The 18,378-nt window shown below is 55.5% G+C and overlaps 2 protein-coding genes across 14 annotated transcripts in view; one reads left to right on the top strand and one right to left on the bottom strand.

The window, feature by feature from the left end:
- Gramd4 (GRAM domain containing 4) overlaps positions 1-7,565 on the top strand; it is a 73,556-nt gene extending 65,991 nt beyond the window's left edge. For 4 of the 10 annotated variants that reach the window (XM_013072463.3, XM_021258784.2, XM_021258785.2 and 1 more), the window contains 6 exons: positions 210-354; positions 1,079-1,172; positions 1,619-1,703; positions 2,646-2,714; positions 3,845-3,951; positions 5,491-7,565. In XM_013072463.3, coding sequence (XP_012927917.2) covers positions 210-354; positions 1,079-1,172; positions 1,619-1,703; positions 2,646-2,714; positions 3,845-3,951; positions 5,491-5,779 — 789 coding nt within the window. In that variant the 3' untranslated portion in view covers positions 5,780-7,565. Of the gene's footprint in view, positions 1-209; positions 355-1,078; positions 1,173-1,618; positions 1,704-2,483; positions 2,715-3,057; positions 5,465-5,490 lie in introns of those variants that run through there. The other 6 variants (XM_013072465.3, XM_087213685.1, XM_004845377.4 and 3 more) reach the window with 4 other exon arrangements.
- The window catches only part of Cerk (ceramide kinase), a 36,623-nt gene continuing 25,098 nt past the window's right edge, over positions 6,854-18,378 (bottom strand). For all 4 annotated transcript variants that reach the window (XM_004845375.3, XM_021258789.2, XM_087213687.1 and 1 more), the window contains 7 exons: positions 17,381-17,455; positions 16,348-16,500; positions 15,301-15,406; positions 13,346-13,422; positions 12,360-12,562; positions 11,219-11,427; positions 6,854-9,252 (listed from right to left, as the gene is read on the bottom strand). In XM_004845375.3, coding sequence (XP_004845432.1) covers positions 9,180-9,252; positions 11,219-11,427; positions 12,360-12,562; positions 13,346-13,422; positions 15,301-15,406; positions 16,348-16,500; positions 17,381-17,455 — 896 coding nt within the window. In that variant the 3' untranslated portion in view covers positions 6,854-9,179. The remainder of the gene's footprint in view (positions 9,253-11,218; positions 11,428-12,359; positions 12,563-13,345; positions 13,423-15,300; positions 15,407-16,347; positions 16,501-17,380; positions 17,456-18,378) is intronic.

Raw genomic sequence — 18,378 nt, 5'->3', positions numbered from 1 at the left:
CTCAAGGCTAGCCCAGTAGGGCCCATGGGAGCTGCACCTCCCATTTGGAGTGGAGCTTGCAGGAGTGGGTGGAGCCTCTTTGCTGCTCCGAATTAGCAGCAGGGGTGAGCAGGGAGACCTTTGTGCATCCCCCACCCCATTCCCCATCACCACTATGGCCAGCTGCTCTTTCCCCCAAGTCTGATGAGGACCCTGTGTGCTGTTGGCAGTTGCAGACAGCCGCGTCTAGGAGCTACGTCTCCAGTGCACCAGCCGGCTTGAGCAAGGATGAGGATGCTGGTCGCTTCCACAGTACCAAGAAGGGCAATTTCCACGAAATCTTCAACTTGACCGAAAATGAGCGTCCACTGGCAGGTGCGTATGTGACAAGCCTGTGACTCAGCTGGCACATGTGCATAGAGTGGCCTCAGAAGAGGCCTCCCTAAGGGCAGCGCACAGGAACCAAGGCCTTGGGACAGCGGCAAGGGGGCATCCCTGGGGGAAGGAGACGTCCCCACACCACCTGGTCAACAGCAGAAACGGCGGTTGGAACCTCATGTTGGTGTCAGACCTGTCGCCCGCACCGGGCATGTCCTGGCCTCTACACATGAAGGCTCTCTGGTGACAGGGGCCTTGGAAGCTGGGTCTCCTTGCAGAAAGGAGCTCTCATGAAGCCCCAGTCCCAGCAGCCTGCAGTGCACCACAACCAGCCACAGAGATTTCAGCGGGGCCTGGCTTTCGCCGGAACCTCCTCCTGTGGGTCTGGGGTCAGAAACTGTGGGCCACATGGGGATTTCTTTCCTTCTACTGTTGGCAGTACCTACAGTTCATGTTCAAGGGAGGCCCAGCTCCCAGACACCCTCAGCCGCTGCCTCGGTCCCTTCGGTCCACCCTCCTGTCACTGTAGACCCCAGGGCCCCACACCGCTAGGCCAGCATTCACCACTGAAAGCATGGCACCCCAGTGCTCACTGTGTGGTTTTTCTGCTGGTCCCAATGGACATGGGTGTGTGATGCTTAGCACTAATGGGAGCCAGTGTCCAATCAGAGGATGAGTCTTTCCAGCCGGAGGAAATTTCAGGACAGTTTTCTCCCCTCAGTGTGTGAGAACGGTTGGCGCTGCTGCCTGATAAACCGAGACCGGAAGATGCCCACGGACTACATCAGGAATGGGGTTCTGTATGTGACAGAGAAGTGAGTGAGGCCGGGGACCTCTGGGTGGACTGAGGTGGGAGGAGGTGCGAACAGGTCCTCACCTGGAAGGGGGCCGTGTAGCGGCCTGTTCAAGCCAAGGCCCCGGGTCCTGGCTTTACAAACAGCTTTGCCTTTTCTCTGCTAGCTAGGCTGTGTGACACTGACCATAGCTCCCCTGAATCCCAGGGCTGGGATGTGAGGTCTGTCTGTCCCCCCACCTGCAGCAGCAGTCAAGGCCCCAAGCTCCCTCTGCATGTAGAAGGGACTGGCCCAGGGACTCCTGCATCTCCTGCCTGGGGTGACAGTCAGACTGAGCACTGAGAAGGGCTTTCCAGCACTCGGCAGTGCTGTTCCTCGTGGGGAGGATGTCACTGACCACCCCTGGGCTCAGGCAGGATGCCCACTGGGCTCGGGTAGATTGTGCCCTGTGTTTCCTCCCCATCCAGTTACTTATGCTTTGAAAGCTCCAAATCCGGGTCCTCAAAGAGGAACAAGGTCATCAAGCTGGTAGACATCACAGACATCCAGAAGGTGGGTCCCTCTCCCCTGTGTTCCTGTTACCCCTTCTGGTGGGGGGTTCTGTCTGGAGACCCCCAGACCTTCTGGGTACTGTCATGCTTGCCTTTGGGAAGTCTCCGTGCTGAGCCTCTCAGCTCCATCTGAGTGTCCGTGTCCCTCAGCCATACCAGCTCAACCTTAGCCTCCCTGATCCCCATGGCTGGCACCTGCCCTGGTCCACACCCTACAGTAGGGAAGGGGCCAGGGAAGGGGGCTGCAAGGTCCACTTGCCCCGCAGTGCAACTGGAAGGGAGCACCTGAGTCTGCTCTGCCCACATTGCTGCCCTTATCTCTGACACCCTGGAAAAGCCGAGGTCCTGCCTTGAATGTGGCTGTGGACAGCCACTATGTCCACCGAGGGCAGCTCCCTGGCCAATTGCCTTGTGGGTCAGCATGCACTTGTGCAGCTGGCATGGGCACAGGTGTGTTCAGTACCAAGGGTGGAAGGCTCACTGGGACAGAAGAGGACTTGAGGAGGAGCCAACAGTGTGCTGCTACTCACTCCTTCCCAGCTCCAGGTGCCTGGGCCAGGGCCGCCAGCTGTGGAGTGGCTCTGAGTTCTGCTGGGTGGGCCCTCTCACACTGATGTGTTCGGCACCCAGCCCTGCGGTCAGTGTGGCCAGCAGAAAGTTGTATAGTCTAGACCAGAACCTTGGGGTGACTTCCAGTTGAGACGAGTCTGGGCCCGTTCCCCATGCACGGTGCCTTAGGGACCTGGCTCCCTGGCCTCACACAGGCTGCTGACCATTTCAGGTCCCATTTCTCAGTCAGGGGTCAGAAGATACCGGCAAGTCCTTGTCCTGGGTCCCCTGGGCCTCGCCATTGGTGTGCCTGGTGGAGAAGATGCCCTGGGCCCAGGGGGAGCTGGCACAACCCTGCTGTGGGGGCTGTGGTGACACCGCTGCTGTCTTTCAGTACAAGGTCCTGTCTGTCCTCCCGGGCTCAGGCATGGGGATTGCTGTATCGATGCCATCAACCCAGAAAGTAAGTGGCAGGCGGGTGGCTGTGACTGGTCCAGGTGGGTCGGGGGCTCAGCTCTTGCCATGCCTGGGCCTGGCCATGGCTTCAGCCCGGGCAGGGAGCTGCAGACTGCTACATCCGGTCTGTATCCAGCGATCACAGCCCTTGGGCGGTAGAGTCCCAGGACAGATGAATACTCAGGAAGGGGGGCGGCAAGCCTGGAGCCCAGGTTCCCCACTTCTTACCTCAGTTTCTCTGAGCCTTCTGGGTAGGACCCTGCACAGCTGCTTGGTGCTCAGCTTGGGGTCACCATCTTGGTCCCAACCTTGCAGTGGGCCGAGTGCTCACAGGCAGCGTTTCCCCCCAGCCGCTGGTGTTCGGCGCCATGGTGCACAGAGACGAGGCCTTCGAGACCATTTTCAGCCAATATGTGAAGATCACGTCTGCATCAGCCTCGGGTGGGGAAAGCTAGTACTGAGCCCTGGGTGCCACTGGAATCTTTTTAACAGTCGGTGTGGGACAGAGTGGACAGCCTCATGACCCTTTGCAATAATTCCCTGACCTATGGTTTCTGTTGCGTGGCTGGATTCACACACAGAGGCTGGGGCTCAGGAGGAGGTGCCACTGCCCCCTGGCAGGCACGTGTGGCACCTTAGTGGAGACGGCTGGGCGGAGGGGCCGCAGGGCTCATTGAGAGGATGACACGCAGGACTTCACTGACCGGGCCTACCAAGCACAGCTCCTTGTTCTCCATCCCGCCTGGGTAGAGACTGACACCGGCCACCCCAGGAGGCTCTCGTGACCCCTCGTTCCCTGCTTTGCAGAGGCCAGGAGCTGCCCCACCAAAGCCATAGCTGAGTGCCTCCATGGTCCTCTCCTGCTGGGGTCAGGAAGGAGTGGAATCGGGGCCCCTGTACCAGCTGCCCAGAAAAGGCCAGCAGGTCTCCCTCAACCTTCAGCACTTGTCCTTAAAGCTCCAGGCCCTGGGCCTGGGGACAGGGTTGTCTTCGTGGGAGCAGTGAGGCTGGGCGTATTTGGAGGCACTTCCCTCTCACCTGCTATGGTAGATGAAGCCTGGAGGCTTGAGGTTGACTGGGAAGGGTACAGAATGCCATGTGGGTAAAAGCACATCTCTAACACTGCTCCTCCGAGAGGCCCTGGAGGACGTCAGGAAGGCTGTGGGGTGCTCTGAGCTGTGGCTGCTCTCAGGTGAAAATCAACAGTCTGGCCGGCACTGGGCCCTCTGGCTGCAACCACCCAGGTAGGCGTGGTTGAGGATGGCCTGGGCTTTGTGGCCCACAGAGGCCCAGGCTGCAGATGCCCTGCCTGTGGGGCCATCAGGAGCTCCTGGGAGGACCCTCTGCTGTAGGGGTGGCTGTGAGCAGATTCCAGTGTGGGGCCAGGGCCACCCTGCATCCCTGACAGCTGACAGTACTCCCCCACCCCCCGGGGTGCCCAGCAGTGCCAGGCTGGGCACAAACCACCCTCAGCCTGCCCCGCCCTGGGGCTGCGCACACTTGCTCGGGTGAACTCTGGCTCCCGTAGAGGAAGCCGGAGAGTGTGTCTCCCACGCTTGGTTTACCCTGGGACGTCGCCCACAGATGGATTTGAACTGCAAAGAAGCCGACATTGAGTCCTGGGACAGGCTTGGCCTCCCAAGGCCGCACCACATGTGGTCTGTATGCTTTCTGAGCAGTCTCTCCAGTTCTTCAGCTTGTCCTGGGTCTTTCGGGTGTCTCTGAGATTGTTTTTTGAAGAAACAGATTATATTTTTTACAGAGAGCAAGCTGTTTTTCTTATTTTTGTATCATTTTTCAAATGGAATTTTTACCTTTGCTCTGAATCCTCGTTGGCTGGCTTGGGAGTGGACGCAGTGGTGTGGGCTGGTGACCCCTTCCTGGAGGCTGCAGGGTTGCCCATGGTGTGGGGACACGGCACAAACAGCCAGGTCAGGCACACAGGCCACACCAGGCTCCACAGATGGTACCACCACACCCTTGTTGTTGAAGGCAGAGCCCCCTGGCATGGCTTACCTGGCAGCAGACCCAGCTCTCAAGTGCATGGGGTTAGGTGGGGCCCAGGAGGACCCCAAGGGGAGGTGGAGGGGGCCTGACCTGTTCTGGGTGCAGGTGTATGGGTGATGTCCATGGGTGATGGTCAGACCTGTCCCCTGGCCCTGGCAGTGCCAGGGCGGGTGCTGGGAACGTGCTATCAGTGAGCACTTCCTGTGGACACACTGGGATGCTGTCCGAAAGCACCATGGGGAGGGGCTGGGCGGACAGGGCTTCTTCAAAGACCGTGTGGTTTAGTTTGAGTCCCTTTCTCGGAGAAGGGCGATGAAGACTGGCCATGGCCTGCTGGATGCAGCCGCCCAGTGTGTGGGGGAGGCCAGTGTCACCCCAAGTTGCACAGCTAGGAAGTAGCAGGTTCTTCAGTGGACCCCGGGGGCTGGGCTGGGCTAGGACAGGGGCCTGTGCAGGCCCTGGTCTCGTCAGAGACCACAGTTCTGTGGAAGTGTACATCTGGGCTATATTTAATTTCTATGACTAATCACTGAACTAGAACGTTAAATTTTGAATGTCTGAAGCTTGAGTCTATTTTGGATCTGTACATAATTGTTACCAGTGTAACTTTTGTTCAACAAAAGGATTGTACTGTATGAAGAATCGATGAAAAAACTTGTCACATTTTTTTAAGAAAAACCTTGTTTAAAGAAAAAGTCTTGTATAAATTATAATTTTTATTTAAATAAACCTAAAACGCTTTGTGCTAAAGCTCAGGCCCTCTGCTTTCTTGGCAGGGTGTGGGCTGCTGGAGCAGGCTGGGCAGCTCCCAGGCCCCGCAGGACCCCAGGGGCAACGAGACGTGGAGCCACCTGGAGCCTCTTTGAGCCTCGATGGGTTAAGGTTGAGGGGGAGGCAGGTGCTGGGCCGCAGTGGAGGCCAGATGGTGAGGGGCACTGGCAGAAGGGCAAGGCTGGCACTGAGTGGGGTGTGAGGAGTCGGAGGCCAGCCAGGGCCATGGGCCTGGGACAGGGGCCACAGCCCCAGGCAGTCGTGGTGCCCTGCCTGCCTCTTGCAGGTCACTAGGCAGAGGGTTGCTGATTGCACCAGCAGTTTGGTTGATAAGACACACTGGGCAGAGGGACGCAGGAACACATCTGGTTTCTAAATCCACTGGGATCAAGCATGGGCCTGTGTGGGGTACACTGATAGTACCTGGCTTCTATGTGCCACCCTCTGTGAACCCCTAAGAGGCAGAGACCTGACCCCTAGGAAGAGAGTTGGAGCCAGGTGGAAACCTCAGAGGTATAGCCAGATGAGTTTGGACATTTGTACACTCTACGAATCTAGTCATCTTCCATTGATCATCTCTGCATCCATCTATACACCTGTGCATCGTCTATCATCCACCTATCAATCCATGCATCCATCCACCCGTCTCCCTGTCCACTCATCCACTCATCCTTCTAACCATCCACCCATCCATCTATCCACCCAGCCATAGCAGGTACTGTCCTGCTGGCCAGAATAGAGCAGAGAAGGGACAAAGGTTGCTGGGAACCTGGTAAACTTACCCTTAGCCCCTCTTGGCTCATAGTCCCACTGTGCCCACACTGGCTCGCCACCTCTCCTCCGCCCCTTGGGCATGCCTTCTCCCTGCTCACTCAGCCCAGTTGTCTACACAACCGCCGGGCAACACAGCCGGACCCAGGCCCAGTACTGCCTGGCCCTGCACCTGGTTCCCAAGGCCGAAACAGGGCAGAGTGGAAAGGCACAACATGGCTCTTTGGCAGGTGCTGCTACAGCAGGCTGTGGAGGAGGCAGCCTAGTTTGCACACCTGACCCCACAGGGTTGTGCTGGCTGGAGGCTAGCCATGCCTGGAAAGTGGCGTGCTACACTGGGTGGCTTCCTTCAGACAGAGCCTTCGGTGTACCACTTGCCCTGGGAGAATTTAACCTCAGAAAAAAGCAGCCACCGCAGCCTCAGACTTTAAAATGGTGGCAACCTGCGAGGGACAGACGGGAGTTCGGGTGACAGAAAGTGTACATGACATCTTTGTTTACTTTGCTCTCATTCTTTAAACTGTCCATGTGTGTTTTCATGAACAATATTATGCTTTGAAAATAACATGAATTGGTAAAAGAAAGAAAAACGCCAAATTCTGCCCAAAGTAACTTTATTTTTGTCTTCTCAAACGTATCAGAGCAAATACATCATTTTCTAATCTTGAAACCAGCAAGATTAAGACACCAAGCCCTGCTCTCCCCAGCGTGTCCGGTACTGGAGCCGGTGTTCAGCACCGCTCACTGCCTCACTGCAGAGTCTGCACACTGACTGCCCGCCAAGCGACCCTGCTCTACCCCAAGTCAGTGCTTGTGACTTCTCTAAACCCCTACGCACGGGGTTGCAGTTGCCACCCCCCGAGGCCTCAGGCAGACCCCAGCTGACAGTTCAGGAATGTCAGCCCAAGCTCCATCCTCGGGCTCTGCCTCAGACCTCACCAGGAGCCCAAAACAATTCAGATAGTAACTTGGGATTTTGAATGTCACCTCCAGCTCCAAAGTGTCTTCCCCCTGGGTCCTTTTGTCTGAGGTTGCCAGGGATTCTGGGAGGGCCCAAGGGTAGCAGGAGCCAGGCTGTCACCCCAGGCAGGACTCCAGGAGCATTGTGCCCTGAGTGTGCTCCAGACCTGCTGGGCCACTGGCACAGAGGTCACAGGCAGCCCCTTTCTCTCAGAGAACCGCCAGCCTGACACTCAGTTTCTTCCCAAGCAGGGACAAACATGAACGGAAAAGGTTGGGGTGTTTACTCTTTCTCCCAAGATTTTTCACTCAACCATCAATTCTTTTTTTTTGGAACCGGGGATCGAACTCAGAACCTTGTGCTTGCAAGGCAGGCAGCAGCACCACTGAGCTACATCCCCGGCCCTCAACCATCAATTCTTAAACCATCCGACATAGTATTACCTCTGAAAACGTGGTCCACTTAAAAGCCACCTTGAAAGCTGCCTTTTTGTCTGGGTAGGACTGAATGATGAAAACAGGAAACTTTATATATGCTTTTAAGATATAAATCGATGCAAGAAATTCTAAAAATAGCTGCTGTTTGTCAAGTGCTACAGCGACTAAGGGACCCTGTGTGGGCTCTCAACCTACAGTGATCTGTGTAAGGCCCTACTTGGTGACAGCCACTGCCGGCACAGGTCAAGCTTAAGCTGCACACTCTTGTATTTCAAATAAAACTGTTTTACATATGTATTATCAGACATGCAATCTGAAAACAGAGTAAAGATGGCCACCCAGCTGAGGACCACCTCCCACTGCAGGATGCCTGCCAGGAGGCCCTGGTCACTACCCAGGCTGAGCAGGAAGCAACTGTCCCCTGGGGCCCAGAGACAAAGCAATAACACCATTTCAGATTGATGAGGATAAAACTTCCAATAAATAAATAGAAGTCAAAACTCAGGGCCGGGGATTTAGCTCAGTGGTTCCGGCGCCTGCCTCGCAAGCACAAGGTCCCGAGTTCGATCCCCAGTACCAAACAAAACAAAACAAAACTCAGGGCCTGTGCCAAAGCAGCCCTGCTGGAATTGGGGACACCCCCATACCCGCACTAGGGCGGGGCCTTCAGCGTGAAGTCCACAGACTTCACCCTCTGTGAATTTCTTACCTGTCCAAAGCCAGCTGCATTGTGTTCGCCCACACAGCCCAGCTGTGTTAACCATACTGTCAACATGAAGCATTGGGGTTCAGCCTGCTGGACACACTGCCCCTTTGCGGATCCTCTGCCTTGGGGAGCAGAACATACTCAGCTGCTCCCCAATGGATCATCATGCACACGCTGATGCTGCCGCTGCCACTGTGGTGGAAGCTGGCACAGAGATCCTACAGATCAGGTTACCCAGTGCTTCTCAGTGGCAGGCCTCTCACGCCATGGTAAGCAAGACTACACTGCATCAGGGCTGCACCGTACAGCGAGGATCGCATAGCAACATTCTGATCACAATGAGGATGGATGTTAAGACGAAGCCAAGGAGAATCACCAACTTGCCAAAACGTGCTCACAAACAGTTCCAGGAAAAAGTTCTGCAGAGTGGATCAGAATGACGAAGTAGTTACCTTGTGTCCAGATGGGGTGACCTGATTTTTGGAAAGTGCTCATATGATGATGTCTCTAAAATTATTGCAACAGATCCACTAAAGGGCTGTTTTTGACCCGCATTGTTGGGACTGTTAAAATCTAAGAAGCCAATGCCCCCAAATCAGCAAGTTTCATCTGCAGAGAACAATGGGAGATGCAGCTCAGATTCCCAGAAACTTCAGATGACAGATGTGTGGACAAAACTACTGACAAAGGTATTTTTCCTAAAACCAAGATTTATCTATCAAAAATAAATTTCTAAATGTAAATGTATATATCCACATAATTGGTCTGTAGTAATTTTCTGAGATAATTTTCACACTTCCCATGATGTGCAGTGGCTCCTCAGCTGTGTGGCTCCTGCTTAGGGTTCTCCTCAATTCCTCGGGCGAAGAGTTGGACCAGCTGGCAGTGGACCCTGCAGAGACAAGCGCCACATGTCAGCTAGATGTGCACCCCACTCACAGCTGGCCTCGCCTGAGCCCCACCAGGGTGCGGTGATCCCCTCCACGCCAGGGAGACCCAGGGCGATAGATTCAAGTGCACTGGCAAATCCTTTGTGCATGTACCTGCCTGCTTCAGTGTCCCCATCAGCACCGAGCCCACGGAGCCCTGGGGCTCCATGCATGTGGGAGATTTGCAGGGAAGTTTCAGTCAAGAAACACAAGAGGTCTGATGCTAGCAGGAGCCTGGGACAGAGTAGTGGGTCTGGGTCCTGGGTGTCCCGGCCCAGGCACTGTGATCCTGGGTTGGAACTGAAGTGCCCCTTCCCATGCAGGACAGCCCCATTCATCTCACTTATTCACAACAGCACAAGTTCCCCAAGAAGGCCTTTCTTAAGTTCGGAAGCATTCTCTCTTCAGTAAGTACGTGACCCAGTGTTAAAAAGTAATTTCATGAGCCAGGTGTGATGGCACAAGCCTGTGATCTCAGCTCTGAGGGAGGCTGAGGCAGAAGGATCACAAGTTCCTGTCTTTCCCAGGCAACTTGGCAAAACTGTCTTGAAATAAAAAGGGGATGGGGCCGGGGGTGTAGCTCAGTGGTTTTGCCGCCTGCTGCGCAAGCGCAAGGACCTGAGTTCGATCCCCGGTACCAAAAAAAAGGGGGGGGATATAGCTCAGCTCAATAGCACCCCAGGTTCAATCCCTGGTACCTCCCAAATAATAACAATAAACTGAGTTCCCTAACTTCTAAAATGAATTAAAAGGACCAGTCCCTGTGTGCACAGCTGGCTGACATGGAGGATCTGCTGTCCTCAGAGGGTGCTGGGTGGTCGCTGCCATGTGGACCAGAAGGAAAGGAGCACATGGGCCCAGGATTCAGGGAGCCCCGGAGAGATCCCGTCTCTCCGTCTGCCTCATCTGGATGCTAATGGTGAAAGCCTGTCACTCGGAGCTCTGACCAGTCAGACTTAAAGTGGGGGTGATGCAGCGATGTGCCCAGCGGCTGAGACATCGAGGGGGCCCACCACTCTCTGTGAAGCTCCCTCAGCACACTCTCTTCCCCAGGAGCACTTCGATAAGACACCTGCTCACGGCACAGAACCCCCAACCCCCAGTGGCATGCTGCTCCCCCAGGATCTCGGGCCCTGCACACCCACACCTGACTCAAGGCAACTGCTGCTGGTGCCTTTCCACGGGGAGGGAGCCTTCACTGGGCGTGATCCATCTGGGTATGTGACACATTCCACGGTACTGCAGGTTGCCAAGACCAAGCCTTGGTTCAGGGAAGACAAACTCCCCATGCTCCATGGGCAGCCACAAGAGTGGGCCTGGTGCTCCACGATACCTGGGTCTCAAAAGTCCCATGTCAGTCCGTGTGCTGGCCAGAGGGGCTCTGAACTGCCCTCCGGTGTACGGGTGGCTGAGTGTGCGATGCCTGCTTCACCTGCCATGGAGGACCAACCTCTCGGAGCCCATCTCTGCTGGGCCACCCAGTTCCTGAGGCCACTGGGCTTCTGGGCCACTGGACACCGAGTGTCCCCTCTGCTTCCAGGGGTCACCACCATCCCCCACGGCCTGGCCCCACCCAGGGACCACATCTGCTGGTGGTCAGGGGAACAGGAAGCCTGTATAAATGGGTTGTTTGCTTTGAATTTAGCAACACAGAAAGAGAGTGCCAGGGCAGAGACCAACAACAGCCCTAGGCACAGGGGGTGGCAAAGAAAAAACAGAATGGGAGGGCTTGAAAAGCCTGGGTGTGGTATCTAGGACACATGATGCACCCCAAGTCCATACCCCGTCTCTTTTCAAACCTGAGAAAGAACATCTACATCTGGCAAACAGGAGGAGGGCATTTACAGTGACACAGTTTCCTGGTGTGACAGGGCATGGAGCGCTGGGTGGCATCTGTGGCCTGGGGCCCATGTGGGGGTGCCCGCTCACCTGACCTCGATGGAGGGGCTGTGCAGCACCTCCCCGTCACAGTTCCAGGAGCTGCCGCTGGCCGGGCAGCAGCACGAGGGGTTGTCGATGCAGATCTGCCCAAACCGCTGCTTCCCCCGCTCCGTGAGGTCACTGTCCTCGTCCTCCACGTGCTTCGAGGTGAACTGGAATCTCTTGACCCGATAAACTTCAACAAAACTGAAGTCAAACTATGGGGAGAGGGCAAAAGGAGAAGCTGATCCTTGGGGGCCACCATCTGGCCAGTCTGTGCCAGGGCGGCTGGGCCTCCTGCTCTGAGAGCCTGCAGCCATCGGACACCAGGCAGCACCCGGAGCCACCCTGGCAGTGGGCAGAGGACAAGGGAGATGGGCACTGCCCTCCGAGACTTCATCCGACTTGGACACTTTTGCATTCCCAGCGCACCCTCAGTGCCCAGTACCTCCCAGGAGTCCTGAGGATTAGCAGTGGTCTGTACAATTCCCTATCCTTCTTTTAAAAGCATTATTTTAAAGCCACATAAAGATCACCAGGTGAGGTCTTAAGTAAGTTCAGTATGTTTTACTGAAAGTAGAGACTGTGACCAAACATCCCAGCCTCCTGATCTGCAGAGACTGAGGTCCTCCCCGAGTGGAGAAAGGGACGCCGGGGACAACAGAAGGGGCTGGGTGGGCTGCGAGTGTGACAAAGTCTCCTCTCGCCACTATGCTCTCACCAAGCAGGCAGAACCGAGGCGGAGGGGAAGGTAAGGAGAAGCATTCACAGCTCTTGCTCTCCATGCACAAGATGTGTATTTTTTTTGTTGTTCCTCTTGAGACAGAGTCACATTATGTAGTTGAGGCTAACCTCGAACTCATGGCAATCCTCCTGCCTCAGCCTCCCCTGTGCTGAGATTATAGGTGTGCACCACAACACCTGGGCAATATTTATACTATTTAATGTACTTTCACAAGGACTGCAGTGGCAGGAGGAGTTTCCGTCACACTTGCAGGGTGTGTATTCTTTAGGCTTCCAGAAGTGGACATTTAATACTGGTGACCAAGACAGCCCTCCCTCCATACCTCCTAACCCCCTCCAGATAAACCATGGCCCCTACACCACCTAAGTGGGCAGTGTCCAAGCAGAAGAGACTAGGGGAGCTCACCTGATCGCACTGGTTTGTGTGTCGGACAAGGAACCTCAGGAAGTCAAACCGGGAGCACTTCCGGATGAGGATGAGGTCGGAAGACCCGTCTCCTAGGTGGGCAGCTGGGGACAGGCCCCTGGGACTCCGGGGACATGCACAGGACATGTTCGTGGCATTGATGGCCAGAAACTTCCCACAGATGACCTGCCACTCCTCCACCTCTGAAGCGCAGAGAAAGCAATGCAGATGCTAGCTGGGCAGCACAGGGCGGCTGTGCTGCTGAGGTGGGCAGGACATCCAGCCCCCCTCGGTTTGCATAGCCTCTCTTGGCTCTCTGGACCCACACTTAGCCAGCTTCCTACACAGGTGCTCTCAGCAGCAGCAGGCATCTGCCCTGGAGCTGTCACCCCAGGAGGGGCACGGAGTGCTGCACCCTGAGGGCCCAACTGTGCTCAACTGGGCTCCTCCCAGGGGACAGCAATTCAGGACCAGGGCCGGCAACCATCTGTCTGTGACACCCGTGAGCCTGGAATAGTTTCTACATTTTTCAATAGTTGGAAAAGAAGCAAACAATAATGTTTTGTGACATATGAAGGCTGCACAAATTCAAGTTTCGTGTCCGTAACTAAGGTTTGGTGGGCAGGCAGCTGGGACTGCTCAGCTACACGCTGAGGGGATGGAGACCCTGGCTCAGGCGGGCACAGCCTTGTGCTCCTCCCCTCCAGCCCAAACAGAAGGTCAGCTGACTCTATGCTCCACAGCAGGGGGCCGGCCGGGCCTTGTAGCAGGAGCCAGAGGAGCACAGGCTTCAGGGCTCTGCACAAATAGCTGCATTTCCCAGAGTCGCTAAGTGGCGATGACCTGCTGCTGCCCAGAGCTGGAGTGAAAACAGACTCACAGCACAACAAAGAGAAAGCAGAGGTGGATGGCAAGAAATGGCAGCGCACAGGAAGATCACATGCATGACCCCTGGCTCGCACGGAAATGCGTTTCATGGGAATTACCAGTGTTTTCCAAGCCGTACAGTGCCTTCTTCTGCTCCTCCTCCAGCTGGCGCTTGCTCTGTCTGCACACAAAACATCTGGAAGACAAGAACCATGTCATCTTTTTTCTGATGAGAGATTTGGTGATGAAGTACTAATGCTTGGCCTATGTAAAATTATTTTTCATAAAATAGTTCAATTTCAAAGGCTTAGGTAAAATATTTCTTTGGTATACACATTTGAATTTTCAAATAGGTCTACTTTTATTTTTTTTGGTACCGGGGATCAAACTCGGGTCCTTGCGCTTGCGCAGCAGGTGGCAAAACTACTGAGCTAAGTCCCCGGCCCTAGGTCCTCTTTTAAAATTGCACCTATTGGGCCAGGGATTTAGCTCAGTGGTTCTGGCACCTGCCTGGCAAGTGCAAGGACCCGAGTTCGATCCCCGGTACCAAAAAAAACAAAAAAAAAATTGCACTCATGAATCACCACATCCTTCTCTAAAGTTTATAATCACTGCTTGTGTCATCCGAGGTCACCTGCATTGTACCTGGAGACGGACGGTGAGCACTCATATCCTCCCAGATAATGAGGAGTGCAAGGCGTGCCTGTTCCCAAAAGTGACAAGCAAAGGACCCACTTGGGGCACTCAGAACTCAGTCACAAGGCTGGAGCGGACGTCCAGTGTGCGTCCTGCTAGTCACACCCTGCTGGGCAGGACCAGCCCTGACACTAACAAAATTGGCTCCTCGATGACTGAGTATACAGAAGCAATGACTGAATATTCTGATTTATGGTCTCACACCTGCACTTAAAGAAGGAGAGAGGGGGCCGGGGATTTAGCTCAGTGGCACCACACCTGCCTCAAAAGCGCAAGGTCCTGATTTCGATCCCCAGTACCAAAAAAAAGGAGAGAGGACCTGGGACAAGGAAAGGACAGGGTAAGTCCTTCAGAGAGTCACACTTGTCTCTGAGCCACAGGCCAACCATAGGTGGCTGGGGAGACAGACTATCACTGATGTGGCCACAGAGCCTGGAGGAGCATGTGAGGCTGGTTATGGCTGGGTGTTTTGGGGTTTTGGGGGTCTTTTTGGTACCAGGGATCAAACTTAGGACCTTGCACTTTCGAGGCAGGTGGCCTCACCACTAAGCTAAATCCCTGGCTCCTGGTTATGGCTGTTTTAATCAGACCGGATGTCACTGGATATGTGCTGTGTTGCATGGGGGGGGGGGTAACTCACTGATTTGCATACACATGCCTGCATGTACAGAGTGCAGGGCCCACAGCACACCAGGCCTGGGAGGGGCCTGGCTCCGCCAGCTGCCCCACCTCTAACCCAGCCTCCTCCGTGTTCCTTCCTGGCACTGCTCTGCCTGTCCATTCAGATCTAACGCGAGGGCTTGGCCAGGGCCCTCCTGATGCTAAGGGAGTTCTGCCTTGGACCAGGAACAAAATGGGCAAGGGCTCTGCTGGGGTGGGAGCGGGGGACAGGGTCTCTGCCAGGACAAGGATAAGGCTCCGCTCACATCTGCTGAAGGACACGGGCTCCAGTCTTCCGGGCACGGCCCCTGCACACGCACAGCTGCGGACACAGCATCCATCTCACATCCTTTCTCCCATGCCCTTCTGTCCATCAGACCCTAGGAGGAGCAGGGAAGCCCAACAAGAGCCAGCGACGTGGATGTCAGCCTCACTCCAGCACTGACATGAGTCCTGGCCCTGCACCGGCAGCCACTGCACCACGGAGTCCTCACGGGGTCAGGGACATGGCAGCCATGCATGTTGCTGGCCTGGAGAACGTGGTCGCTCTCTTCACAATGTGTGTGATTCCCACACCCTACAGACCCTGCATAAACCCAGTGTCTAGAACTCTGTCAGCACAGGACCAAAGCCCCTAGTGGTCCTGCCCCTCGCCCTGCCCTACGTCCCACTCCATGTTTTGCCACCTTCCACAGAAACACTGGAGAAGTGCACTCACCCCGCCCGGCAGGGCTTCCTGTCCCTCGGGGAGCCCACAGTGTGCTGCGCAGGCAGGAAGGACACTGTCCCCTCGTAGTAGTGATGTGACAGGAAGGTCTTGACACCTGGGACAGAGTGAGCCAGGAGAGAACACACAGGGTCACTATGGGCTACAAACAATGGTCATTCTGGTAGCCAACGTCACCGAGGGCACTGGGAGCCTCGGCCTGTGAGTGGGGAGGGGCAGGGCCCTTTCCGGGGTGATGTCACTGCTGCCACCAGATGGGAGCCACAGGGACGTCACCCCCCCATACACACGGTCACCAGGCTGGCTTCTCCCAGACTTGGCAGGGATGGGGTGGCCAGGGCCTTGGCTTCCTCCTGCCAGGAACTCAGGGGCCCCCCAGGCGTGGGTTCCAATGCTCCCCAGGGACACTGATGGCCAGAGTCTGAGAGCCGCAGACCTGTAGGACGGCTTAAGTCATCCAGCCATGCTGTGGTTTTCTTAGCTGTGCAATGGGGACAGAGTCCTACACACCACGTGTGCCAGGGAAAATCAGATCTGTAGCCTTTAGAGAGCACAACACGGCACATGTGAATACGGGCTCCACCACAGCCCTGAGCCAGCAGGATCCATGCACCCTACAGGGCAGGCTCGCTGAGGGGCACTGAGCAAATGACAGCGAGCCTGGCCCATGGCAGAGTGGAGCTGCTGAATGAAATGCAGGATCTGGATGGACACCCAGAGTCGACTTCTTGCCACCCCCAGCTCACAGCAATCAGGAAACTAATTTTCCCGCTGAAACTTCTATTTAAACTGCCCTTGAGGGCTCGCTGCCAGCTCCATAACAGACAAGAAAACAGCACCCAACTTCTCAGGGTCCTCGTCCACCTCCGAGTCTGGTGCACATTCTGGATGCCTCTTGGGAGATTCTGCAAAGTTACTTGGGTTTGGAGCCTAAGAATGGGATCTGGTGGCAGCACCACAGCCCATGTAAGAAACCAGGGACTTTGTGGGTGAAATTGGTCGGTGTCTGCAAACACGGTCAACGCGGTCCTGACTCACCTGCAAAGTCGTACCTAGCCAGCCCCATCCACCGCTTCTTCTCGCTGTCCTTGATTAAGTCCCCGTAGAAGCCGTAGCCCAGCAGGGACACTGAGTACCGCAGCAGCGTGCTGTTGTGGTGTACCGAGGACACGTCCATGGGCAGCGAGTCCCCTGCAGGATAGCACACAGAGAGGAGCACATTCCAGGAGTGCCGCCAAACACAAACTGAGCAACCAGCTGGACCCTGGCCCTCCCTGATTTTGATTCAAAAGACAAAATGTGACTCGAACTTCCAAAACATCCTTGAGAAGCTGTTCTTGGGGACAGGACAAGAATGTACCCACGAGGCAGTAATGTCACTACTGAAAGGAGGAGGACTGGACAGTGAAGGAAAGGAACATAGCGTTTAAAAATACAAACTGCTGCAGGGCATGGTGGCACACTCCTGTAATCTCAGCACTTGGGAGGATGAGGCAGGAGGATTGCTGAGTCTGAGGCCAACCTGGGCTACACAGTGAGTTCAAGGCCAGCTTGAACTACACAGACCTTGCCTCAAACAAACAAACAAACAAACACAAACCCCTACGTAGCCACTTTTAAAAATAACATTTCTGCAACACCAGGTAAGACACGGTCCACTGTCAAGAGGGAAGAGGCTGGGGGTGGGCTCCAGGCAGGCACTCGAGGGACTCCAGGACTTCCATGGCCCCTCCTGTCACCCCCTTGGGGCTGGGGTGTCTGTCGCCTAAAGGACAGAATCACACCAAAGCCTGGCAGGTGCTTCCCAGAGAGGAGGCTGATGGGAGCCAGCCAGGGCACAGGCCTGTTCTACGGCCACAGCCACTCCTCAGAGGACCTGGGCTGCTTCTTGCACTCACGGGCAGCGCGCATCCAGCAGAGCCACTCGGTCCATTTGGAAAGAGTCAGAGTGATGTCAAGGGACAGAGTCCACAGGGGGGAAGTAACAGCATAGGGACCTCGCCCACCCCCACCCCAGGGACATCCCGGGGGGCTGCCATGACACGGGATGCTCACACGCTGATGGGCTCACCGACGATGATGTGCAGGGCTGAGGTCTCCGCGTCATTTGTGCCCACGGTGGAATAGCACACACAGTCCGTTGACCCTGTGAAGGGAAGGAAGGACCTTGCTGTTGCTGAATAGCTTAAAAGTGGAATAGGCTTCCAATTAAGTGAGGGTACTTTCCTGCTGTGGCCTGGGAGTAAATAAGAAGGAATAAACAGTCTCCTGTGGTGTCGCACGCCAGCAATCCCAGCACTCGGGGAGGCTGAGGCAGGAAGACACAAGTTAGAGCCCAGCACGTGCAACGTACGGACTTCGGGGGACCCTGTCTCAAAATTTTAAAAAGGGCTGGGGATGTAGGCAGGTGCAAAAGCCCTGGGTTCAATCCCCAGAACCCACCTACACATACACAAAAGGAATAAGTCATTCACCTACAAAATATTGGAAATATGCAGACTGACCTTGTAGTGGCGCCCAGCAGCTCCACACAGTGCCCACGGCACAGCCCTGCACATCACAGGCTACCCGTGGCCCCAGTGCAGCTGAGCCCCCTGAGAAACACCTGCACTGTGGGCCACCACTTCCCATCTTGCATGGCCTGGCCAGGTGTGCAGCCCTCGCCGCCTCACAGGCCCAGCAACTGCACCTGACCACCCAGAGCTTCAGAGCAGGGGTGAGGCCCTGGGCTCGATCCCAGTACAAAAAAAAAAGGACCACATGAACAGCAGCCTTTCCTCCAGACCTGCTAATACAGCTCTGTGGAATTGGAAAGTGACTTTGAACTGATTTTTTTTTTCACTCCTGGGGATAGAACCCAGGGCCTCACAAATTCTCGACAAGCACTGTCCACTGAGCTATACCCCAGCCTTGGGATTCAGACAGTCAGATCAGGTGTCAGCATAGCCAGACTCATGCCTTTAAAAGCTCTGTCTCCAGGCAGCCCAGCCACCCAGGAACCCATTGTCTCCTCCTGAGCTCTAGGTGCTGTCAGCTGTGGGATGAAAGCTGCTGCTGCACTTCCATCGT

This window comes from Heterocephalus glaber, unplaced genomic scaffold (genome assembly GCF_053883595.1).
Source record: "Heterocephalus glaber isolate CG9 unplaced genomic scaffold, H.glaber_assembly_v1.0 deba00001444, whole genome shotgun sequence".
NCBI lineage: Eukaryota > Metazoa > Chordata > Mammalia > Rodentia > Bathyergidae > Heterocephalus > Heterocephalus glaber.
Note: the sequence above shows the minus strand (reverse complement) of the source record. Positions and strands in the feature narration are given on the sequence as shown.